Source organism: Macaca nemestrina, chromosome 20 (assembly GCF_043159975.1).
Source record: "Macaca nemestrina isolate mMacNem1 chromosome 20, mMacNem.hap1, whole genome shotgun sequence".
NCBI lineage: Eukaryota > Metazoa > Chordata > Mammalia > Primates > Cercopithecidae > Macaca > Macaca nemestrina.
The window spans coordinates 61,910,307-61,937,611 of record NC_092144.1 but is presented as its reverse complement, the minus strand read 5'-3'; the positions used below and the strand labels follow the sequence as shown (position 1 = coordinate 61,937,611).

The window sequence follows — 27,305 nt, the reverse complement described above, 5'->3', positions numbered from 1 at the left end:
TCGACTCACTGCAACTTCTGCCTCCTGGGTTCAAGTGATTCTCCTGCCTCAGCCTCCCAAGTAGCTGGGATTAAGGTGCCTGACACCATGCCCGGCTAATTTTTGTATTTTTAGTAGAGACGGGGTTTCACCATGTTGGCCAGGCTAGCCTCAGACTCTTGACCTCGTGATCCACCCACCTCAGTCTTACACGTGTGAGCCACCGTGCCCAGCCTGAATTTTTGAGACATAAAATGTGACGTCATTGATCACTGAAGCCACTACCACACTCACTGCATTTATAAGTTTTTTCCTTTCGGCAAATTTTCTGCTCTCTCCTGAAGGCACATATGGAGCAAGAGACTGTTCCAAAAGAACTATGTTCCTATTTTGTAGGAGTCCACTGATACTTAATGATATCTGAGGAGTTACAGAGGCATTTTAAAACAATCACTGCATTAACAGGGTTTTCCTTATGTGTTCACAGTTTCACTTGTAAGAAGCTGCAATTCTTTGTGCAGGGATTTTCCACCTTCACCGAATTGACATTTCTCCCTTGTATTTTCTCATGTTTAATAACGCAAGGCTTGTAGACAAAAGCTGTCCCATTTGTGATACATTCAAAAATTCTCTCTCCTGTATGAATTCTTTGATGTACAATGAGCTGTGGCTTCCTATGAAAGCTTTCCCACATTCACTACATTCAGGAGTCATCTCTCCTTTATGAATTTTCTGGCATGTAATGACACATGACTTCTGAGAACAGGATCTTCCACATTCACTACATACAAAGGGAGTCTTGTCGATATGAAATCTCTGATGTGAAATGAGACCCAACTTCTGGATAAAACTTTGTCCACATTTACTGCATATACAGGGATTCTCTAGAGTAAAAGTTTCCTGCTGTACAATGAAACTGTCCTTTTGGGTGAAGCCTTTTCTGCAATCATTGCATATGCAGGGTTTCTCTCCAGTATGGATTTTCTGATGTAAAATAAGATGTGATTTAATGAGGACAGCTTTCCACATTCAACGCATTGGTGGGTTTTTCTTCTCTTTTGTTTCTTTTGTGCATAATACATTCTTTCTATAACATTCGTTGCCATATTCAGCACATTCATGGGATTTCTCTCCTGTATGCATTCTGTCATGTTCAGTGAACGTGGACTTTGGTGGTATACAGTTTCCCACATTCACAGCATACATGAGGTTTCTCAATTTGGGGAGCTCTCCAATGCTTAATAAATTGAGACTTCATGCTAATGGATTTTCTACGTCCAGGGAAAGTGATTTTGTATAAAATTTCTCATGCTGTGCATGGAGAAAGGATTTCCCATCTCCATTTCACTCATAAGAACTCTATTTCATGGCTTCCTGTTCTGTTTAAAATTTGAGTTTTTCCATGATTTTGCCTTAAAGGAAAATGATTCTGGCCCAGATGAACCATATTTTCAAAGGCATTATGTTCATAGCATTGTTCCATTCTCTTCAGACATTGTTGATTATCCAAATGTCCCTGAAAAAGATGACCAACATTTTTTATTTCTAGAAAAGGAAAAAACAATAAATGCAAAGGTGTGGATTGGCTCTTTACTGTCTACTACATGATCTCAGTATAATAATAATAATATTGTATAATATTTAATGATATTAGATTCCTTAACATAATAAAATACTTATATAACAATATATTAAGGAATCTAATATAATTAAATTTTATAATATTAATATTGTAATTACTATTTTTTTTAGATGGGGTCTTGCTCCATTGCCCTGGCTGGAGTACAGTGGTGCGATCTTGGCTCACTGCAACCTCCGCCTCCCAAGTTCAAGCGATTCTCCTGCCTCAGCCTCCTGAGTAGCTGGGATTACAGATGCACGCTACACGCCCAGCTAATTTTTGTATTTTTAGTAGAGACAGGGTTTCACTATGTTGGCCAGGCTGGTCTTGAACTCCTGACCTCATGATCTGCCTGCCTTGGCCTCCCAAAGGCCGTGAGCCACTGTACCCTGCCTATAAATACTATTTAATAATATTCCTTATCTATAGGCAACTGGTAAATAAAAAAAAAAAAATTACACAAACCATGTGGCAAAAGCAGTAAGTATACAAGCAAGCTTAAATAACTCACAATGAATAAATATAGATTTGGCTACTTTCTAAATATCTTCTTGAAAAACATGCAGAGTATTAAAACAAACAAGAAAATCACCTTTAGATGAGAGAAATAGAGGTTGAAGGAAAACCTGATCCAAAATTACAAGGGCTGCATTCAGTTATTCTACAAATCCTTATTAAATGCCCATCAAGTACTGGCCATGGTGCTGATGCTGGTGACACACAAACAAATTCTTTATTCTCAGTGAGCTTACGTTCTGGTTGGGGAAAACAAAATAAAAACACAAGCAAACTAAAAAATGAGGTATCTGCAAATTATGAGAAGTGGTCTGAAGGAGCAAAGGAGACAGACAGAGGGGGAAGAAAGGAGGATATATAATGGAGGAAGACAAGGCTCACTGATGAGTTCAAAATGAGGGGATGAAGAAAGTGAGGAATTAAGGTTTGCTCCTAAGTATTCTGCTTGAGTCAAGAGATAAGTGGAAACTGCGTTTGCGAGAGTGAATATTACTGAGGTTTGGAATGTAGGAGAAATAAGTATACTTTTAAAAATATATACATATTTAGATTTTTATTAGATATTAAAGTACAAAGTACCCAACTGGATACCTAAATGTTGAGAAAGGGCTTGAGAAGGGCAATGTGGAAAATATCAGGACATAAATATTTAAGGATAAAAGACTAGATGAGATCATGTTCAGAGAATGCCAAAACTGAATAAAAATTAAGGCAAAAAACCAAGATGTTAGCCATTTAAACATTTGGCTTGGAAAAGACCACTAAAGGGAACCAAACACTCATCAGGGAAATAAGCAGACACGCTTATTTTAAACAAATATCTTGAGAGAGTCAAGTCAGAATGTCAGATTTTGACTTCAACGTATCTGCGACACTCTTAGATGGTCATCCTGTTTTCATTCTGTATCATCAAACTAATTTTCCCAAAGCACCAATCTCACATTTAGAGTGAAACTTATTCTCAGTGTTCAACCTCTAGCTTCACTGTGGGCACATTCTCCTGTGCTTCTAAAGAAAGAGGGAAATATAAGAAACAATGATCATTTGGAAATTTTGTAACAGGCCAATGAACCATGTTGATCTCTCCAGAAGCAGATGTGCTTCTGAATAGGATAAGATGTGTTACTGAATGGGTGCTGCTGCTGGTGCCCAGATGTGTTGTCTGTCACCTTCTTCAGTCACATTTGGCACGTGGTACCTACACAGATGTCACATCGGAATTTTTCCCATTTCATTATCCCTAATACACTGATCCCTTGTCATGTAACTAATAGCATCTTCTATAATTCTACAATTATGTCTTGGATGGCATCACACAAGGGGCCTAGGGGACCACCTTCTTCCTTTTAAACCAAGACTTATGCCACCTTTAAATATTTCTTAGAGGCCGGGCATGGTGGTTCATACCTGTAATCCCAGCACTTTGGGAGGCCAAGGCGGGTGGATCACCTGAGGTCTGGAGTTTGAGACCAACCTGGCCAACATGGTGAAACCCCAGCTCTACTAAAAATACAAAAAATTAGCTGGGTGTGGTTATGGGCACCTGTAATCCCAGCTACTAGGGAGGCTGAGGTGGGAGAATCGCTTGAACCCAGGAGGCGGAGGTTGCATTGAGCCAAGATCACACCATTGCACCAGCCTGGGGACAATAGCGAGACTCCATCTCAAAAAATATATGTAATTTGTATATATATATTTGTGTATATATATATTTATTTATAGTTATATATGAAACTCTGGCTGTTCCTTATTATTGCATCATTACTGTCACTGCCTGAAAGATAAGACTACCCATAGGCTAGAAAAATACAAAAGAAACTTACCCCCTACCATGCTACCTCAATTACTAATACAAAATCCAGTCAGCCTGGCAATAAAAGTTAATGTTGCTATGATTACCCCACTTATCCACATTTCCATTCTACTACTTTCCCTACAGACACCTTCTAACATTGGCTTTCATACGGCTGGCTTCAGACCAAATCTTTTGGCAGTCTCCGCCATGGCCTGACAAATTTTCCATTTAATCTCTTCATTCTCTGCCCTTAATTCTCTTTATCCAAAATTTAGATATGCCTTTCACATATCATGCCATCATTCCCTATGCTCTATATATCACTTTAACCTTTATTTCCTTTACATTTCTACCATATTCCCTATCTTTGCTAATCATTTTTTAAACTGGCCTGATTTCCCCACAGAACTGATGTTAACAGTCTTTTTGAATAAATATAGACATTGACCCTCCTAGTCTTAAAGCTTGAAACTTATATTTGCCTTATCTGAGTTCGTTTCTCCTGAAACCAACCATCAGGGCTCCCAGATAGTATCAAGGAACTGAAACTTACCAGATCACTGCATCTAGACAATGAGATGGCGGACCTGTCATCCATCATGATTGCCTAACCGACCACCTGATTCCTGTTAGCCAACTCCCCTTCCTTACCCTTCCCTAATTCCTGTTTTATATTCCTTACCTGTTATATAAGCCACCAATTTCGGTTGGTTGTGGGGAGACAGATTTGATATTTATCTTCCTCTCCCACTTGATGTTACCCAAAAAAGGCTTTCTTCTCTCACAATACTCATTATCTCAGTGATTGTCTTTCTGTGTGGCAAGGAACAGGACCTAGACCAAACCCTTGGCATTTCAGTAATATCTTTTTTTTTTTTTTTTTTTTTTGAGACGGAGTCTCACGCTGTTGCCCAGGCTGGAGTGCAGTGGCGCGATCTCGGCTCACTGCAAGCTCCGCCTCCCGGGTTCCCGCCATTCTCCTGCCTCAGCCTCCTGAGTAGCTGGGACTACAGGCGCCCGCCACCGCGCCCGGCTAATTTTTTTGTATTTTTAGTAGAGACGGGGTTTCACTGTGGTCTCGATCTCCTGACCTTGTGATCCGCCCGCCTCGGCCTCCCAAAGTGCTGGGATTACAGGCTTGAGCCACCGCGCCCGGCCTTCAGTAATATCTTGACATGTAACTTCACACAACCTAGAATTCTAACAATACCTTGTGTTCAAATCCTGTATTAAATATAGATGTTTCATATTTTTTCTACAAAAAAATCATCACTATTAGAAGATATTTTCTTGTTTCTCACAAAATTCCATCCATTTTAGCATATATTAGGGCTGTGAGTTACCAAGTATGTCACAACAGCATCCCCTAGAGAATTTTATCAACACTATCAGGGATTGTACTCCAAATCGTATCAACCCAGACTCTCAGAGGAATAGGCCTTAATACATGCATTAGGTAGGCATACTCCAGCAAATATTTGGATTTAAGAAATGCTTGACTAGGAGCAGTGGCTCATGCCTGTAATCCTAGCACTTTGGAGTCTGAGGCAGGTAATGCCTCAGGTGGATCACTTGGGCTCAGGAGTTCAAGACCAGCCTCGGCAACATGGTGAAACTTCATTTCTACAAAAAATAAAAAAATTAGCTGGGCATGGTGGCGAGTGCCTGTAGTCCCAGCTACTGAAGTGGGAGAATCCCTTGAGCCTGGGACATGGAGGTTGCAGTGAGCCAAGATCATACCACTGCACTCTAGCCTGGGCAACAGTGTGACACTCTGTCTCAATTTTTTTAAAAAATGACTTCCTCTTCTAGAGGAATTATGAAAAAACAGTATAAGCTACTTAAGAATAAATATAACCATAAGGTCTAGGACATAAAATAGTGAACCACAAATCTTGGGGTGGGAATGGAAGAACTTGTGTAATTAAAGAATGAGAATGTTATATATAGAGAGAAAATATAGAAATAGAATTGAGTATTTTATACTTGTCAATTCCATCCTAATTAAGGCAAACATTTAATGTGACTCCATTTACTAAGCCACTGGTACAACCTTCTGATATGATACAGCCATTGAAAATTTTTATATGTAGTCCCAGCTACTTGGGAGGCTGAGCCAGGAGGATCCCTTAAGCCTAGGAGTTGAAGGTTACAGTGAGCTGATGGCACCACTGTACTCCAGGCTGGGAGACAGGGCAAGACTGACTCCCTCTGGATAGATAGATAGACAGACAGATAGATAGATAAATAGATAGATAGATTTATAGATAGATAGAGACACATACATAGATATATAGAGAGATATATACTATATATACATACATACATGTATGTATGTGATGAGAATTTAAGTGATAAAATCAAATATTTACCCAAAATATTGCAATTGTGAAAACTGTAGGAAGAAACGAAAAAAAAAAATGTTCCTCAATAAGAATCAGAAGTGTGGGTAATAGAGATTTTTTTCTTGTGTTGGAATAAATCTGAAAGAAAATATGAAACGACACGGTAAAGTTGGGAACTAAAGAGAAAAAAAACTCGACTTTAGTAGCAAACTCATAATTACCTCGTCCAGAAATTTGTAGACAGTGATATGAATATAGGAAGGGAAATGTTTTTCATTGTTATTTTTAAGACAGACTTGGACTTGAAGAACTAAACTGCATGTAGATCCACTAGGTAAATGTAGCTTTAATCACAACTGTAACCAGCAGTCAATTATTAAGCCTCAACCCACCCACTCTCCAGGGCCCTTGGGCCTCCAAAGCTCCAGCCTCCTCAGGCCCCTAAACCACAGACATGTACAGGCCTCCTCAAACATTGACTCCAAATTAAATCTGAAACCTCTTTCACCAAAACCTTCTCCAGCCCCAAGCTTCTCTATAACATTAAATTGCAAACCCGGACTGGACACCAAGTTCATTCATTGACACACACTTTCCTACTCCATTTCTCAACCACAGATTCCCACGGCATTCCCTCAACGACCATAAACCTTAACAGTTGGGCTATCGATCGTTAATATCTTCCAGTCTCTTAATTACTGACCACCAGGAGCCCTATCACCAAAGCCAGTCTTCTCCAATGAGTAAACCCAGGGAGAACCCCAGGACGCAGGGTCCCACGTGGTCTCAGAACAGAGGGCTCCCCTTCATTGACCCCCACAGGCCTTTCACTTGGAGCCACATCCAGACCCCAACCCATCTGATCCTGAGTCTCTCCGGACTCCACCTAACGCTGGGACCAAACACTGAGCCTGCGTCCAAAACGACTTCCATCCCCCTCCGCAGCCGTTGCTAGGGACTTTGAGGGCCCTCGGCATCCGGTCGGGAAACCAGGCCTTCCCAGACGTCAGAGTTCCTCCCTCGGCCTCGCATTGTGACGTATCATGGCCACGCCCATCTCGGCGACTCCCACCAGAGAACCCGGAAGGAAAGGCTGTTACCACGGCGTTGGAAGACAGTGAATTAATTTCAGGGCAACACAGTCACTGCGCAAACTGGATAAATTATCAGAAAATTATAAAAACTTTTAACAGACGGAGCAAAAAAATAAGATGGCCGCGCGCTCTACTCCATACTGAGCCGTTAGGAAGAAGCATCATGGCTGCAGTTCATTTTAGGAGGTGTCAGTTTCCATTCAATAGAAAATACAATCTGTTGGGAGTTTAGGCCGAAATCGTATTTCTGAGGGCCTCTTCAGGACCAACAAGGTGTGCCAAAGGCGAATTGGCTGAAGGGGAATGGGGGACAGCGGTCACAGAGTGGACCAAATTTGTGGACATTGTGAATCTCCTTCAAGGGATGTAGAAAAGAATGGGCAAGGCTAGTCTAGCCGAAAATTGTCTTGAGGCCAAATACGGGGGCGATCTCTATGAGGATCAATGCCCACGTGCAACTGCATACAGTGTGTGGTTACCTGTAATAAGGAAAAAGGAATGAGGCCTCAAATTTAATCAAATATTTCCCTAAAACACATGAAGATGGAAATGGAGCATATAAGAGCGTTAAATTACTCAAGAGGCCGGGTGCCATGGCTCAAACCTGTAATCCCAGCAATTTGGGAGGTTAAGTTGGGAGGATCACTTATGCCCAGGAGTTGAGACCAGCCTGGGAAATATAGCAAGACCCTGCCTTTACAAAAAAAAAAATAATAATAATACAAAAATTAGCAGAGTGTGGTGGCATGCACCTGTAGTCCCAGCCACTTTGGAGGCTGAGGTGGAAGAATGGCTTTAGGCCAGGAGGTCAAGGCTTCAGTAAGCCATGATCAGGCCACTGCACTCCAGCCTGGGCGACAGACCACGACCCTGTCTCAAACAAAGCAAAACAAAAACAAACAACTGTTTAAATTTTTAAAATTATTAAAATAATGCAGTCACCATTTGGCAAACAGCACACTTAATAAATGTCGGCTACAATTTTTATGAAGGCGAGGGGCGATATGCCTTTTGAAAGAGGCAACCTGGAATTGAGGACCCAGTTAAATTTATTTAGCTGGGATGCCAACTTCTGAAGTGAGTTCAACACTTGGTCCCAAGGACAGGCCTGGGCAGCCCAGTAGCGCACCCTAATTTATGTGTTCAGGGAGTAAGAAGATGCTACGACTGCTATGATAGGATGTGCAGATTCACAAGGCAAGAAATAGAGAGAATCTGAAGTCCAGGTTGAAGAAGAGTTCATTTCTTATACTCTTAACTGCAGAGCATCTGTACTGAATCCCTCCTGTTACAGGCCACTACTTTATATTTTGTTCATCAGTATATCCTGTGTGTACAAGTGTTTGCCACAGTGCAGATGCTCAAAAACTATTTGCTGTGATCACCCAATAACCCAGAGTTTGGGTTTCAATTGTGAGGCAGCCACTTTATGGCAAATTTCCAGTTTATTTTTCCTTGTGAGCAGGACTGTTTCTAACATGGACATATCTTTATTAGATCAAAGGAAGGAACTCTGAGTACAGGAGAGGACAAGGGTCTTAACCCCAGGTGAGAAGGAATGAAGAAGATAAACCGTATGTTCCAATTCAGCATACCACAGAGGAGTCAGGATCTTTCAGACAGTAGCAACTCTCCAAGGTGAAAGATCTGTAGACAAATTTCAGGGTTCTTCTCCAAGATATCCAAAAGGATCTCACCTTTACTGATCTTACATGCTGTCCTTCATTTTTAGAGAATGAAGTTATTTTGTTCTTTTAATTGGGGTTATTCTGTGAATCCTATTCCTTCTCTGTTCTGCCCCTCTTATGACAGAAATGAGTCTCTATTCAGGATTTTTTTTTAAGTTTTTTTTTAGAATAATACTAATCCTTAGAATTTTTTTGGGGTCGCTCCTTTCCTTCAATGGCAAAAGTAATTTTATCAATTGTCCACTGGGTTATTCATGCACCTTCATTCATCTTCCAAATCTACATATAATTAATTTATATTTTGGTATCTGCTGTGGTATACAAAGTTCCTATCAAGGAATTTATAATTTAGGCAGAGATAAGACATGAACACTTTTTAGAAAACTATTTGTATTCTGTTTTATGTAAGGAAAATTGAGTCCTTTCCCCTTCCCACTCCAAATATGTCCCCTGAACAAGAAATTATCAGGACAATTTGATCTTTACATTGTACGTCTCTTTCAACGGATACAGGCATATGCATTTTTTAACTACAGCTGCTGGAGGGTAGAATAGCTACGTGCATATAATCCAGCTTTTTAAAAATGCTGGCTTGAAATTTTGCTTTGTTTCCCACTGCCATCATCCACGGTTCCTACATAAAGGAAACAGTTTCGGGTAAAGAAAATAGATCATTCAAACTATTCTGAATGGTGTTTATGCCAACAATAAGACAAACCACAAGGTTAGGATGAGGACTACCTTCTAAATTACGAGCATGGCCAATTGGTTATTCACAAGTTTTGAACTTCATTCCTCTGGGGTGATACTTATAAACAGATCCAAACTTGTGTTACATTATTAAATTAAATACATTTTTTCCTTTTGAAGAGCTTCAGTAGTCTGAAATAACAAGTGAAGAAATTTGGAATCAAAGAAACATAAGAGCTAATCATATAATGATCTTGGTTGGGAATAGAAGACGCATATCAAAAAAGAAGGAAGAGGTACATTGTGTTATAAATTTAACCAATGATGTGTAACACTGACAACCCCTTTTAATTAGTCATTGACATATACTAGTGATTCAAGGTATATTGTCCTAAAATACACATCCTGTATATTATCTGCTGTATAATGATGTTAGATTTGTGATCGAAATCTCTAAAATATTCCTTTTCACAGGACTTACTTGCTCATGTGTTCTTCCATATTTTGCTTAAGATGTTCTAGTTACTATTTTCATAGTTTTATTTCTATGATTTCCTCTGAGGATAAGGCAGAATGTACCACTAGCAACCCTGCCAGATTCATAGCCTTCAAAGGTCTTCCAACAGTTTCCCTCCTGTGAAAACCCCCTGATACCTACTAGGGTATTATTTCTGAACAAGGACTTTTCCATGATCATTATATTTCTGCCAACTATAAACTCACTGATGATGTGATCTATGGTCACTGATGAGAGGATCTATCTTCCCATAAAAGACTTTCCCAGTCTCTACATCATACTATTTTTCTCTGTAGTATATGCTTATCAGCCATAAGGTTTTACTCAAGGGTTTTCCACCTTGAATGTATCACAGTTTGCTCCTGTTTTTTGTGACATAGATGTAATTGATCACTGAAAGCACTACCACATTCACTGCATTCATAAGGTTTTTATTCTGTGCAAATTCTACTATCTGCTGAGACTAAACTTCTGGCAACAGGCTGGCTCACAATGGCTACTTTGCTATCTGCTTGGAACTCACTGTTAGTTAATGAAGTCTGAGCTGCCACAGAAGGCATGTGCACAGTCACCATGTTAACAGAGTCTTTATCCTGTATGAGATCATTTGTATGTGATAAGCTATGACTCTCTGAGAAAGGATTTTCCAATTTGACTTAACTTACACGTTTCTCTCTTGCATGCAGCATTCCCTTATGATAAACAAGGCATGACAAGTGGGAGAAAGCTTTCCCACAATCAGAGCATCCATAGGGTCTCTCCCCTGTATGAGTTCTCCGATGTCTGTTGAGACATGATTTATCTCTGAAAGCTTTCCCACAGTCACTGCATGTATAGGGTTTTTCTCCTGTGTGAATTCTCTGGTGGTTAATGAGACCCGACTTGTGTGAACAGGATTTTCCACACTCAGTACATACAAAGGGTGTCTTTCCTGTGTGAAATCTCTGATGCGATATTAAGCATGTCTTCTGGCTGAAGCCTTTCCCACATTCATTGCATACATAGGGTTTCTCTCCAGTGTGAGTACGTCGATGAATAAGGAGATTACCCTTTTGGATGAAGCCTTTCCCACATTCATTGCATATATAGGGTTTTTCCCCAGTATGAATTCGCTGATGTACAATGAGATTTCCCTTCTGAATGAAGCCTTTTCCACAATCACTGCATATATATGACTTCTCTCCTGTGTGAGCTTTCTGATGCGCATTGAGCTGTGATTTCCAGCGGAATGCTTTGTCACATTCAGTGCATTCATAGGGTTTCTCTCCTGTATGAGTTCTCTGGTGTTCAGTGAGCCTGGACTTTTTGGAGAAGGCTTTCCCACACAGGCTGCATCCATGTGGTTTCTCTCCTGTATGAACTCTCTGATGATTAATGAGCCGAGACTTCTTGATGAAGCCTTTTCCACAATCACTGCATATATATGATTTCTCTCCTGTATGAATTTTCTGGTGCGCATTGAGCTGTGATTTCCAGCGGAATGCTTTGTCACATTCAGTGCATTCATAGGGTTTCTCTCCTGTGTGATTTCTCTGGTGTTCAGTAAGCCCGGACTTTCTGGAGAAGGCTTTCCCACATATACTGCATCCATGAGGTTTCTCTCCAGTGTGAACTCTCTGATGATAGATGAGGCGAGACTTCTTGAGGAAAGCCTTCCCGCACTCAGTGCATACATGGGGTTTATCTATTTTTTGAGTTTGCTGATGCTTAATGAATTGTGAATTTGTATTCATAGAATTTCCACCTTTGGGGAAGTTCATTTCATTATTAAACTGTTCATGCTTGGCATGAAGGAAGGATTTCCCATCTCCATTAACCCCCACAGACTTCTTGATTTCATACCTTTTGTTCTGGTTGATTAAACGTAAATTTGATTTCAGTATTTTCCCATGTAAGTCAAATGTATCATGATTTTGCCTTAAAGGAAAATCACTTTTCCTCTGATGAATGATGTTTCCAAATGCATTATGTTTATGGCATTGTTCCACTCTCTTCAGACATCTTTGGTTTTGTGAGTGCATCTGTAGATGATTGTCAACTTTCTTGATTTCTAGGAAAGAAGAGAACAATAAATCTTTGCATGAGCATGGAATAGAACTGTTTCACAAATAGCTTTGTACAGGCTGGCTCTACTGACCACACTATTTCCATGGTTTAAAAAACTCCAAGTAGATATGCCTATTGTCACTTGGATAAGAATAAACCATTATAATTTAAACAAAGAAAACAAAAAAATAAAAGCAGTCAGTGTATAAACAAGGTAAATTTCTCAGGAAATGGCAAGTTAATTCCTGCTCACACTCATGCCAGAAACCTTACTATTATCTTTCATTTGTATGTTTGTCTCACACCCTTTGTCTACTTCAACAGGAAATTCCATATGTCCTCTTTTATAAATATATAGTAATCCCTCATCTATGGGCGATATGTTCCAAGACCCCGCCGACCATGGATGTCTGAAACTTTGAATCACACTAAACCCTATATCCGTTATGTTTTTTCCTATACAGTGCATATACACCTATAATAAAGTTTATAAACTAGGCACAGCAAGAGATTAACAATAACAAATCATGAAATAGAAGAATTATAACAATAGGCCAGCATCACACTCTTGAGCATTGGAGACACTATTAAGTAAAACAAGGGTTACTTAAACACAAGCACTGTGATACCTTGACAGTTGATCTGATAACCAAGATGGCTACTAAGCGACACAGGTGGGTAGGGTACACAGCATGGATATGCTGGACAAAAAAATGATTCCTGTTCTAGGATGGAGCAAGATGGTGCAAGATTTCATGCTCCTTGGAATGGTGAGCAGTGTAATTAAGAATTGTTTATTTCTGGAATTTCCCATTTAACATTTCCAGGCCATAGTTGACTGCGGGTAACTGAAACTGTAGAAAGAGAAACTGCGGATAACAGGGGACTCCTGTATTCTGCAACTAACTAACACTCACCCCCTCTACCTAGGTGGAAGAGAATCACTCTGTCTGGTACTATAGCAATAGCCTCCCTAGTGGACTTCAGGTTTCAACCTCTGCCTTCTCCTGTATACTTTCTACAAAGTAGTCAAAGTGATCCTTTTAAATATAAATGACATCATGTCACTCTTCTACTCAAAACTCCCTCATGTTTCCTCATCTCATAATGTTTTTTTAAAAAGTCATGGCCGGATGTGGTGGCTCACGCCTGTAATCCCAGCACTTTGGGAGGCCAAGGCATGCAGATCAGAAGGTCAGGAGATCAAGACCATCCTGGCCAACATGGTAAAACCCTGTCTCTACTAAAAATACAAAAATTAGCTGGGCATGGTGGAATGCAACTGTAGTCCCAGCTACTCGGGAGGCTGAGGCAGGAGAATTGCTTGAATCAGGTTGAATCACGGAGGCAGAGGTTACAATGAGCTGAGATCGTGCCACTGCACTCCAGCCTGGCGACAGAGAGAGACTCTGTCTCAAAAAAAAAAAAAAAAAAGAAAAAAAAAATCAAGTCATTAAAATGACTACCTCAAACTCCAGATCCCATCACACTGTCCTTACCTCCATATTATCTCCAACCACTGCCCCTCTTGTTCACTCCTCTGTATTCACACAGGCTTCCTTAAAAGTTCCTCAAACGCACACCTGCCTTGGGCCTTTGGACCTGCTATTTTGTCTACTTGGAAGGTAATTCACCTGAGGGATGTACTCACATCTCTCATACAGCTGCTGAAAGGCATCTCACCAAAGACCCATTCCCACTCCCAGCATCCCTCATTATGCTTTGTTATTGATCTTCCCAGCATTTTTCACCACAAGACATTTATCCATTTTGATTAATTTCGTGCCTCTTCCTTTTAGCATGTAATCTCCAAGAAGAATTCTGTTGTTGTTTTAGATGTTCACAGCTGTCAGGGCCCGTATGTAATAGGCTATCAAAAAATATTTAAGGCAATGAAACAAGGAAAGTATGGGACACACTGGGGAGACTACTTCAAATGTAGCGCTTTAAATATAGTTGGCTTTGAATTTATGAAAAGGAAAAGGAAAGCAAACTCTGTGTGAGCAAGATGATAACATATCATGGAGATTCAACTAGAATATCACTTGACAGATGAGAAATTTCCATCTTATATGACTGCTATGATTCACTGGGACTCAATGCCATCAGACTATGGTAAGAACAGAAAAGCTTTAAGGGAATAAGCCCAGCAATATAATTTAAGAGAAACTAAATAATGGGCAGAATTAATGATTCCAAAAGGAAATTGAAGCAAAGCAGGCGTGAGGTTTAGTAATCTGGTTTGGGTTGGAAAGAGAATGAGAATTCTTCAAAAATCAATTGAAAGAACAAGGACTTTAAATACGGGAGCTGAGGAGGCAGGGAAGTTTCAAGGTAGCCCTATGGTGGCCAGGTCGACTCAAGGAGTTGACATGCAAGTGGGTAAAAAATATGGTACAAACATGTAAGTTAGGAAATATTAAGGGAGATGTCAATCTGAGAGTCTCCATAGAGAACAAGAACTTAAGTAATCAGAATGAAGGAAACTTTTAAAGGATATGAGAACAGAGCAAAATAAATGGAAAACAGAACCTCTGGAGGACCTCAGAGTGGGAGAAAAAAGAGAAGCTAAGGAAGCAAATACATGCAAAGCAACAGACCAGGTTACTAAGGGGGCACAGAGTCCAAGATAGTGTGGGAAGACCTTAGGAAGAAAAATCAACATTATCTAAAGGGGCAGAAAGATATAGTGGCCAGGAGAGAGTGCTGATATTCAAGATCACTCTTTGGAGACAGACATGGAAGGAGGAATTTCACAGCAAGAGAAGTAGAATGAACAGGTAGAGATGCTCTGATGGGGGAACAAGAAATGATGAGATTTGAGAATCCTAAAAAGGAAGAAACCTTGAGAAAAACAAATGAAACCTAGATTAAATGAAGACTGATGAGGCTGGGCGTGGTGGCTCACACCTATAATCCTAGCACTTCGGGAGGCCGAAGCAGGTGGATCACCAGAGGTCAGGTGTTCGAGATCATCCTGGTCAACTTGGTGAAACCCCATCTCCACTGAAAATACAAAAAAACTTAGCTGGGTATAGTGGTGGGTGCCTGTGATCCCAGCTACTGGGGAGACTGAGACAGGAGAATTGCTGCAACTGGGAGGCAGAGGATGCAGTGAGCCAAGATTGCACCACTGGGCTCCAGCCTGGGTGACAGAGTGAGACTCCATCGCAAAAAAATAAAATAAAATAAATAAAAAATAAACAGTGATGAAATCCAAGAGGAGATAAAGAGGTAGATGTTCCTCTAAACACCTGAAGGAGAAAGAGCTTTTGTGTGGGGAGAGGGATACATGGAGGCCCTGTCCACACAGCCTCAGATGCCCTGACAGCTCAGACACTGCTGAACAACTATCATGTGACTTGCTAGCTACCCTCCTTGCTGGCTCTCACCCTGAACTCACCTGGACAGATTTGGCTGTGGATTTCATTTTCTACTGTCCATGGTTCTCCTTGTTCCAACTTGGAGAGTGCATCTGGCTTGCTGGCTTGATACCCTGTTCATAGGAAATGATAAGACAACTTAGGCTCACTGAATTAAGCTGTGGTCTATCAACATGGGACCATGTTCTGTTTTAGGAACTATGTAATTTATGTGTCTGCAAAGCAAAGGGATTTCCTCTCTGAAGGGGGCACATTATACTCTTTTATCTGGGGCTACGGAGAGGACAGATCTACCACTTGAGAGCAACACAGGCCCTCCACAGCTTTTGAAAGCTGAGAGAGCAAAGGCCTTTGACTGGGTACTCTCTGAGTGACACAGGGCAGCTGTCCTCACCCACTGACACCAAGTTGCTATAGTTCTCCAACATCACGTCCCGGTACAGGTCCTTCTGAGCAGGGCCGAGGAGCTGCCACTCCTCCCAGGTGAACTCCACAGCCACATCCTCCAGGGTCAGTGATTCCTGTAATAAGAGAGTCCTGCTTAATATGAAGTATTTCTCTTATTTATATGGAAGCAATGTGAAGGACATTGTTCTGCTCATTTTCACCAAATAGTCTGCATCTATATATCTAGGTGCTGTGATTTTTTAAAAAATACATTGTCAGCCGGGTGCGGTGGCTTACGCCTGTAATCCCAGCACTTTGGGAGGCCGAGACGGGCGGATCACGAGGTCAGGAGATCGAGACCATCCTGGCTAACACGGTGAAACCCCGTCTCTACTAAAAAAATACAAAAATTAGCCGGGCGCGGTGGCGGGCGCCTGTAGTCCCAGCTACACGGGAGGCTGAGACAGGAGAATGGCTTGAACCTGGGAGGTGGAGCTTGCAGTGAGTGGAGATTGCGCCACTGCACTCCAGCCTGTGCGACAGAGCGAGACTCTGTCTCAAAAAAAAAAAAACAAAAACAAAAACATTGTCATAGAGGCAAAAATCCATCTCCAAAGTCTATCTATATTCAAAATCTATCTCTAGCAAAATATTCTGTAATTGTGTAATTATCTATCATTTAACAAATCAGAAGTTTCTATAAGAACCAATCATTTAATCTTCTTGCTAATCCTCTTTTTTTTTTTGAACACATATTTGCCAGACACTAAATATATTTTAGCAATATCAGGATGAATAAAGCATACTCCTTTATTCACCATGAATCTTCAATGAATCTTCATGTGCACTATCAGAATCAACCAGGAAGAAACCCCAAACACTACAAGATATTACATAATAAATAAGTGTATTTTATATGTTAGGAGGAATAAAAGAACCTTTCCAAAACATGTCCAAAGAACAAGAGACAATTAAGTATTATTACCCCCTACTGCTAAATGTGACTGGCTTAAAAAATAAATAGGCCAGGCATGGTGGCTCACGCCTGTAATCCTAGCACCTTGGGAGGCCTAGGTGGACGGATCACCTGAGGTCAGCAGTTCGAGACCAGCTCGCCCAAAATGGCAAAACCCCATCTTTACTAAAAATACAAAAATTAGCCAGGCATGGTGGCACATGCCTGTAATCCCAGCTACTTGGGAGACTGAGGCAGGAGAATCACTTGAACCCAGGAGGCAAAGGTTGCAGTGAGCCGAGATCATGCCACTGTACTCCAGCCCGGGTGGCAGAGCGAGACTCCATCTCAAAATAAATAAATAAATAATAAAAAAATAAAAAATATTATTCAAAAACCATACACACACATATGGTTTTGAAGTATTTATATTTACATTATCAGGCATGTAAGCAGCCTAACTGAAGAGATAGTCAATGAACTGGTAAGTAGATCTGAAAAAACTACCAAAAATGCAACAAAAGGGCAGAATGATGCAATACATAAAAGACAGATTAATAAATACAGACGATAGGTAAGGTCTAGCATGTACCAATTTAGTGAAAGAGCAAATACAAGATTCAATTCTGACACCAACTCCTGGAAGACCCATAGGTTAAGGTTTCAGTCCCACAAGACCAACCTTACTTCAGACACCAGTCACAAGTGTGAGGTCCCCAGGTTACAAAGACTTTTGTCCCTTGGCTACAAATGTGGGGATTTCTGCAACCCACCTTGAGGTTCAATAATCTACTAGAACAACTCACAGAACTCAGGAAAGCACTTTACTGTTACTGGTTTATTTACAACCCAGGAACAACCCAATGGAAAAGCTGCACAGGGCACGGTATGGTGGTGTATGGGCATAAATTTCCATGCTCTCTCTGCATGCACAAACCTCCCAGCACCTCAATGTGTTCACCAACCCAGCTCTCCAAACCCCGCTGTTGAGGGGTTTTTATGTTACACAGGCATGGTTGAAAAAATCATTGGCCACTGGTGACTGAACTCAATCTCCAGCCTCCCTCTACTCCCTGGAGATTAGGGGTAGGACTGAAAGTTCCAAGCTTCTAATCAAGGCTTGGTCTTTCTGGCAACCAGTCTCCGTACTGAAGCTACCTAGGGGTCCACTGAGAGTAGTCTCACTAGAAAAAAAGAGCACCAGGCATAGTGGCTCACAGCTGTAGTCCCAGAACTTTGGGAGGCCAAGGGAGACAGACTGCTTCAGCTCGGGAGTTAGAGACCAGTCTGTGCAACATGGTGAAACCCCATCTCTACAAGAAAAATACAAAAAATTAGCTGGGCCTGGTGGCACACAGTCCCAGCTAGTTGGGACGCTGAGATGGGATGATTGCTTGAGCCCAGGAGGCAGAGGCTGCAGTGAGCCGAGATTGCACCACTGCACTCCAGCTGGGTGACAAAGTGAGACCCTGTCTCAAAAAAAAAAAAAAAAAAAGACCCTTATCATTCAGGAAATTCCAAGGGTTTTAGGAGCTCTATGCCAGGAACTGCAGACAAAGACCAAATATCTTTCTATGATACCACATGTGAACAATATAGTCCCGATCCTACTTTGCCTAGATGTTGAAATTAAAATCTAAATTTACTGATGCACAAATCCTAGTTTACCAATTTATACTTTTTCACTTAATTCAATTGACTTTTAAAGTCTTCCAGAAATCAATCATGTGATGAAGGAAAGAATAAAACAAACCAAAAGTCACCTGGGACTTGATCATTTTCTTCTGTTACTGGGAAATAGCCAGTAAGTAGGATGCTGTGTCTGGAGTCTCTCCTTGAGCTGCCCTCAATTTCTGGCTAGAAATCTTGGTCTCTGGTGAATTATATCCCTGCAAAAGATGGGATCCAGGTCCTGGAACCTCCTCCTCACCTCACTTGAAGTGTCTCGCCCCTGGAGTCAGGAACTGCGGGCTGAAGAGTAAATTTATTTGAGTGTACATTCCCTGCAGGCCCAGGTGCTGTCACTGCTGCTGTGTACTCACCTTAATGCAAGGCCATCTCTAACTGTCCCTTTATTTGGGGCCCCGGAAGTTTTTTTTTTTTTTTTTTTTTTTTTTTGAGACGGAGTCTCGCTCTGTCGCCCAGGCTGGAGTGCAGTGGCCAGATCTCAGCTCACTGCAAGCTCCGCCTCCCGGGTTCCCGCCATTCTCCTGCCTCAGCCTCCCGAGTAGCTGGGACCACAGGCGCCGCCACCTCGCCCGGCTAATTTTTTGTGTTTTTAGTAGAGACGGGGTTTCGCCGTGTTAGCCAGGATGGTCTCGATCTCCTGACCTTGTGATCCGCCCGTCTCGGCCTCCCAAAGTGCTGGGATTACAGGCTTGAGCCACTGCGCCCGGCCGCCCCAGAAGTTTTTACCCACCCTGGGGCAACAACAAATCCTGGGACAACAAAATATAACACTCTATATGTATGACCAATACATTTACAAACTGTCTTTCTTCTGTGAGATGGAAGCGGGGTGACTGTGAGGAGAGTTGGGAAAGGAGAACCAGCACCAGCATGATGCTGCCACACGAAGACACTTCTTAGATCAGGTTTCCGAAAAAGGACAGAGAAGGTGAGGATTTGGATATTTATTTCTTTAAAACCACATGTCCACATGCCTGGTCAACAGTCACCATACACCTCACATGTAGGCACGCCTCAGTTTGAAGACAAACGTACTGAGCCAAGCAGAGGCACTGTCTTATTTCTCATTACTACCTACTGCGTTATATCCTTATAAGGTATCAATCATTATTTTTCATTCCAATATTGACCTAAGGCTTACAGATTGAACTATATTGTCCAAACACAGAAGTAAAATCTGAACCGACACGGCCTGTCTCCAAGGACATGACCTCAGCCACTCTGAATTCCTTTGGACCGCATACCGTCATCATACATCTTAGCTCTCTTTGCTACTACCTTGAGGGAGTTTCATTCATCATGGAAGATGGCCAGCGTCACGGACATATAATGTGACCTTCTGAAATCAGCACTGCCAACAGTGACACAGGCACAAAGACAAATGGAAAAGCTGCACGCTACACCCCTGGCCTGAAAGCAGCAGGTCAGAGAGTGGCAGCCCCAGAGGCTTTCTTTAGGCCCAATTCTAAAACTCAAGTAAGAGACTCACATGGTGAGAGCATCAACTGGATGGAGTCACCCTGAGCTTTCTTTCTACCTGGATGGAATCATTGTAGCAAGCTCCCGGTGGCCCTCCTGCATGCTCCAAACCCACAGGGCCTGCACTGACTCATCCTCTAACCCACAGCTACAAATGCTCCCCTTCCGTCTGCAGTCTCAGAAGCACATAATTGTGGCAAGAGATGTTTCACACTTTTCTTCTTAGAATGCCACCAGTGGAAAGGTGCGGAACCCAAATGATCTAATATTCCTGGGCAGGAGGCGGTGGATGCAACATTTCAGTGACATCCAGGGTATGCATTTCAAATGGCAAGGCTTCCTTTCCCATGAGCTTCCACAGCCCCTTTCCCAGGAACAGCTGAAGAGCTTCTACTTCATTTTTGACCCTTACGAGCTTTCTGGAGAATGTAATCACACCTGTTTGCTCCAGTGGCTAGGTCCTTTCCCTGGAGGAGTACATTTCCTGAAAACTCATGTATGTATAGGAAGCCATAAAGAAAATTTCCATAAATTCTAAAGCATCATTACCAAACAGGACATGTTCACAAATCATCATCATATGAAAGAAACAACAAAGTAAAGTATATTTAAAAAATTAAAAAACATAAAACAAGACTATGTATTAATTTTGGATATGTACACATTTAATAAAACATGTATTATATGAAATTAGTTCAAGAGAATAGTTATCCCTAGGGATGGAGGAGAAGAAAGGGGGTGGATTAGAGGATATCACTGAAGGTGCACTTGCATCAGCTTATTTCTTTTTTAAAAGTACCAACAACAGAAAAAACAAAATCAAGTATACTGTGGAGGAAAATCTCATTGAGTAAAAATAGCAGAGTAGGTAGGTCCAAGAGTCCGCCCCTCTACATAAAAATCAAAAACTCAAGTAAAAACACTATCAAAAAATCAAGTAAAAACAATAAAAAATGAAACAAAAACTTGGTCAGGACTCTGAAAAATAGTCAAAGGTTCACAACAACAGAGCAAATGTTGAGTAAAAAAAAAAGGCAACTGGCCAGGCACAGTGGCTCATGCCTGCGTATAATCCTAGCACTTTGGGAGACGGAGGCAGGAGGATCACTTGAGGCCAGGAGTTCAAGACCAACCTGGCCAATATGGTGAAACCCCATCTCTACTAAAAATATAAAAAGTGGCCGGGTGTGGTGGCACATGTCTGTAGTCCCAGCTACTCAAGAGGCTGAGGCAGGAGAATCATTTGAACCTGGCAGGTGGAGGTTGCAGTGAGCTGAGATCACGCCACTGCACTCCAGTTTGGGCAACAGAGCTAGATTCCATCTCAGAGAAACAAAACAAACAACAACAAAACGGTGACTTAAAAATAGTAGGAAAGTTCTGGGCCATTTTTACTTGTCTTTGCTCCACCCCCTCCCCAGCTCAGTGATGGTCTTAAACATTGCGGCCAACATCCCCAGTGTGGGATCCTGGATTCAGGCCCTGGAGGGAACAGAATAGGCTTTATTCACAAATAATTTTGTTTAGCTGGGTGGAGTGGCTCACGCCTGTAATCCCAGCACTTTGGGAGGTTGAGGTGGGAGGATCACTTGAGCCCAGGAGTTTGAGTCTGCGGTGAGCCATGATCTCGTCACTGTACTCCACCCTGGGTGACAGAGTGAGACCCTGTCTCAAAAATAAAAATAAAAAATTGATTGTTGTCTTTTCTAACTACCTGAAGGACCTACGCAACAGGCCCCTTCCTGTTTTGGAACTCACTCAGGGAGGAAAAGTAACGGGCATTTCTCAAAAACTTTGTGAAGCAGAACAACAACCTTCAGCTGCCTGGGGCAAAAGATTACACTTGAGCCATAGAGAAAAGGTTGAGAGAAAAAGCTAGGAGGAAAGTGTCTTGGGGAAATCATGCCATTCAAAAGCACTCGTATAGACTGAGGAATTTATAAAGCCACATGCATGCACAGGGGAGGATGTTGGCTGAGAAAAGACCTGAGAAGACTCTAAACGTTCCTTCTAGTTGATGTCTACAGGTTCAGTGCAAGCAGGAAGTGAAGGGTAAGGCAGGTTTACAGATGCCCTGGCTAATCATTAAAGGAGTAGCCCAGGCCGGGCGCGGTGGCTCAAGCCTGTAATCCCAGCACTTTGGGAGGCCGAGACGGGCGGATCACGAGGTCAGGAGATCGAGACCATGCTGGCTAACACGGTGAAACCCCATCTCTACTAAAAAATACAAAAAATTAGCCGGGCGAGGTGGTGGGCGCCTGTAGTCCCAGCTACTCGGGAGGCTGAGGCAGGAGAATGGCGTGAACCCGGCAGGCGGAGCTTGCAGTGAGCTGAGATCCGGCCACTGCACTCCAGCCTGGGCGACAGAGTGAGACTCCGTCTCAAAAAAAAAAAAAGGAGTAGCCCAGCACACAACCCACAACCACAAAAACATTATACTAAGTGAAAATGTCAGACACTCAGGTGCAGGAGCTCACACCTGTAATCCCAGCACTTTGGGAGGCCAAGGCGGGGAGATTGCTTTGAGCTCAAGAGTTCAAGACCAGCCTGGGCAACATGAAGAAACTCCATCTCTATAAAAAGTTAAAAAATTAGCCAAGCATGGTGGTGTGCGCCTGTAATCCCAGCTATTAGGGTGGCTGAGGCATGAGAATTGCTTGAGCCTAGAAGGCAGAGGTTGCAGTGAGCCAAGAGTACACCACTGTACTCCAGCCTGGGCAACAGAGTGAGACCCTGTCTCAAAAAAAAAAAGAAAATATCAGACACTAAATGTCACATTATATGATTTCATTTATATAAAATACCCAGATTAGGTAAATGCATAGAGACAGAAAGCACACTGGCTGGGTGCGGTGGCTCATGCCTGTAATCCCAGGACTTTGGGAGGCCGAGGCGGGCAGATCATCTGAGATCAGGAGTTCGAGACCAGCCCGACCAACATAGAGAAACCCAGTCTCTACTAAAAATACAAAATTAGCCGGGTGTGGTGGGGCATGCCTGTAATCCTAGCTGAGGCAGAATTGCTTGAACCCGGGAGGCAGAGGCTGCGGTGAGGTGAGATCAAGCCATTGCACTTCAGCCAGGGAAATGAGAGTGAAACTCTGTCTCAAAAAAAAAAAAAATGTTGGGAGCTGAAAAGGCCAAAGGGATGGTGATCAACTCAGCATTCCACTGGAGGCTACATGATCAAACAGCAAACTGTTTATCATAAGTATAGAATGTGGGCAAACTTGCTTCTGTACCTGTCCCAGAAAGTTTGCTGAGGGCCATCACTCCCTGGCGCCAGGCTCCTTGAGGCCATCTACGGGGGCATCTAGAGTCTATTGTTAAAGGAATGCAGTCTCACAAGCCTGCTGTGAACCAAAGGGCCCGACTGACAATTACTCAACAATCACCTGCCTCCCCCGCAACCACTCCCACCGCCACCCCCCCTCCCCCACCCCGCTTCTCTCTATCTCTTTTGGCTAATAAATACAGAGGGCTGCGTAAAGCTCAGGGCCCTTGTCCACTAGAGGCAAGGTGCCCCCACCCCTTCTTCCAAATATACTATTTTATCTTTGTCTTTTTGTTTGTTTGTTTGTTTTTTGAGACGGAGTCTCCCTCTGCCGCCCAGGCTGGAGTGCAGTGGCCAGATCTCAGCTCACTGCAAGCTCCGCCTGCCGGGTTCACGCCATTCTCCTGCCTCAGCCTCCCGAGGAGTAGCTGGGACTACAGGGGCCCGCCATCTCGCCCGGCTAGTTTTTTATTTTTTAGTAGAGACGGGGTTTCACCGTGTTCACCAGGATGGTCTTGATCTCCTGACCTCGTGATCCACCCGTCTCGGCCTCCCAAAGTGCTGGGATTACAGGCTTGAGCCACCGCGCCCGGCCTTATCTTTGTCTTTTATTCTAGCATTTGCCCCGCTTTGTTCAGTCCACCAGGGATTGTGGTCGGTTACAAGTGGCGCCCCGAACAGCGACAGAATCAGGCACTCTACAAAAAGAGACAGAAAGCACATGGGTGGTTGCCAGGGTCTACTGGAGGGGAGAATATGAAGTGACTGCAAGTAGTGGTTGTACAACAAAAGGGTACGGGGCTTCTTTTTAAGTGATGAAAATATTCTAAAATTGACTTTGGTGATGACTGCACATAGTAAAAGCCACTGAATTATACAGTATGTGACTAATAGACCTGTAATTAGGAAAAGCTGTCAGTAGAACTTAATTATGATAAACCTACTAAAATATTTAGGGGCAAATGTATGAATGTCTGCAACTTACTTTGAAATGCCCCCAAAAAACAAAGCAATATTTTACAAGATGGATAAATGTGACCGGGTGAGGTGGCTCACACCTGGAATCCCAGCACTTTAGGAGGCGAAGGAGAGAGGATCACTTGAGGTCAGGAGTTCAAGATCAGTCTGGACAACATAGTGAGATGCCATCTCTACAAAAAGAAAAAAAGATGGATTAATGATGAGTAGAAGGATATACAGATAGATATGTAATAAAAGAAACACAACAAAATGATGATAAAATCCAGGTGGTAGGCATACAGGTATTCAATTGTAAAGTTCTTTTTTTTTTTTTTTTTTTTTTTTGAGATGGAGTCTCGCTCTGTTGCCCAGGTTGGAGTGCAGTGGCGGGATCTCAGCTCACTGCAAGCTCCACCTCCCAGGTTTACGCCATTCTCCTGCCTCAGCCTCCTGAGTAGCTGGGACTACAGGCGCCAGCCACCTCGCCCGGCTAGTTTTTTGTATTTTTAGTAGAGACGGGGTTTCACCGTGTTAGCCAGGATGGTCTCGATCTCCTGACCTCGTGATCCGCCCGTCTCGGCCTCCCAAAGTGCTGGGATTACAGGCTTGAGCCACCGTGCCCGGCCCAATTGTAAAGTTCTTTAAATCGTGTTATATGTTTGAAAAGTTTTGTAACCTGGAGAACAGGGAAGCTTGTTCAGTAAGGTGACCAAAAACAATGTAAATATTTTATAAACTAATTGCTCTTCTATGTAAGAGTAAATTGGAAGAGAACAGAAAGGTCAAAAATAAAAATACACCATTTACAATTGCAAAAAAATTAAAAACCAAGGTGCTGATGAGGGTCAGGGAGAAACATGTTTGGGTAAACACAGAATCATAACCAGTTCTTAAAAGTGATAAGTGAACATTTTAAGTCTTAAAATTCTATCTAAATATATCCATATACTTAGTGATTCAAGTCGCAATGGTGCAGTTTTGCCTCTTGATGGTATACTATTACAGAAATCTTAAAAAAAGTTTTTAAACAAAAACATGTATGATATGTTTAGTATAAGAATGTTATAATATAAAATTAAATAGGGCAAATTATACCAATGTTTCAGTAGTTTATCTGAATTGTGAAAAATCAAGCATAGAAAACTGAAATTAAAATATACGAAAATCTTATCAAAAGTCATTACTGGGGAACACATTTTGGGATAAGAGAGATGTTGTTTTACTTGTGTCAGAACCTGAAAGAAAATATTTATGTGTGTGTATACATACATTCACACAGTAAACTTGAGGAAGAAAGACGAAAATCTTTAATAGAAACCTTATCATTTTCTTTTTTTGTTTTTTTCCTTTTCTGTCTCTCTCTCTCTCTCTCTTTCTTTTTTTCTGTTGAGACAGGGCCTCACTCTGTTGCCCAAGCTGGAGTGCAGTGGCTCAATCATAGTTCACTGCAGCCTAGACCTCCTAAGGGTCAGGTGATCCTCCCACCTCAGCCTCGGGAGTAGCTGGGACTACAGGCATGTGTCACCACACCCAGTTAATTTTTGTCTTTTTTTGGAGAGACAGGCTGTGTTGTTCAGGCTGGTCTGCAACTCCTAGGCTCAAGCAATCTGCCCACGTTGGCCTCCCAAATGCTGGGAATACAGGTGTGAACCACCGCGCCAGATTTGATTAATCTTTGATCTTCCCCAAGGTTTCCTATTTACCAGGATGAGAGGGAGGAGTGATGTGAGAAGTCAAATGAGGTCTGTAAACCAGTCCTTGCAGAGAAACTTAAAAGGGACTGATAGGGAATTACCATTGGACTTCAGCACACACACCAATCAGCATGCCTCGGCTGCCAAGGCTTCAGCCTTCACAAGCGTCTAGACCTCCCTAACGCTGGTCACACCCCCTAAGATTAATCCTAAAACCTGGACCACACACCCAGGTTCACATGAACCCGGGCTCCTCCTCACTGAGTCACATATTAAATCCTGATTACAGCCTGGAGCGAAGGCTCACGCCCGTAATCCCAGCACTTTGGGAGGCCAAGGTGAGAGGATCGTTTGAGGCCAGGAGTTGGAGACCAGCCTGGGCAACATAGTGAGACCCCCATCTCTGCAATAAGTAGATAGATAGATAGATAGATAGATAGATAGATAGATAGATAGATAGATCGATCTCTGCAATAAGTAGATAGATAGATAGATATAGATAGATAGATCTCTGCAATAAGTAGATAGATAGATAGATAGATAGATAGATAGATAGATAGATAGATAAAATAGATAGATAGATAATTAGATAGATAGGCGTGGTGGCGCTCACCTGTAGTCCAAGCTACTCGGGAAAGCTGAGGTGGGAAGATCACCTGAGCCCCGGGAGATGGAGGCTGCAGTGAGCCACGATCGCGCCACTGCACTCAAGCCTGTGTGACAGAGCGAGACCCTGTCTCAAAAATAAAAAAATAAAATCCCGAATCCACGGCAGACACCGTTTTCCTTGACAAAAACCACTCCTCACTCCAGTCCTCAACCACCGAGCCCTACAGAGTGACCCGTAAAGGCACCAAACCCTGATCACGGACTTCCAAGCGTTGCGCTCGACAGACTGACCACTGACCACTGGGATCCCTCAGGGCTGAATCCTGAGACGCCCCAACTCCAACATCCCGACTCCCACTTGCTCCAGCTTCCCCCACAAACTCCACGACTCCGCACTAAACGGACGCTCACAGACACCCTCCTCCCCTCATCCTGACAGACGGACCCACACACAGACCTGATTTTCCGGGGAACCCACCGACACTTCCCTGAGCCTGCACTTTTCCTGAATTCTTCCACTTCTGGGCCCTCCCACAGCCTCCAAGCCGGCCTACGGCGGCCGACGAAGGTCTGAAGTTGCAGGT

At 42.5% G+C, this 27,305-nt stretch overlaps 1 protein-coding gene across 2 annotated transcripts; it reads right to left on the bottom strand.

Moving 5' to 3' along the window:
* On the bottom strand, positions 1–27,263 carry LOC105497086 (zinc finger protein 613). 2 transcript variants are annotated; one of them, XM_071087690.1, is made up of 8 exons: positions 27,179–27,263; positions 26,726–26,825; positions 24,517–24,609; positions 18,780–18,987; positions 16,069–16,195; positions 15,695–15,787; positions 10,911–12,295; positions 1–1,495 (listed from the first exon to the last, which is right to left on the bottom strand). In XM_071087690.1, exons 4-8 carry the CDS (start codon positions 18,792–18,794, stop codon positions 1,328–1,330), a joined length of 1,788 nt encoding a protein of 595 aa, XP_070943791.1. In that variant the 5' UTR covers positions 18,795–18,987; positions 24,517–24,609; positions 26,726–26,825; positions 27,179–27,263; the 3' UTR covers positions 1–1,327. The 2 variants fall into 2 exon arrangements, with proteins under 2 accessions (XP_070943791.1, XP_070943792.1); XM_071087691.1 differs by lacking the exon at positions 1–1,495 and having other exon boundaries at positions 10,902–12,295.
* Positions 27,264–27,305: the final 42 nt, after the last annotated feature.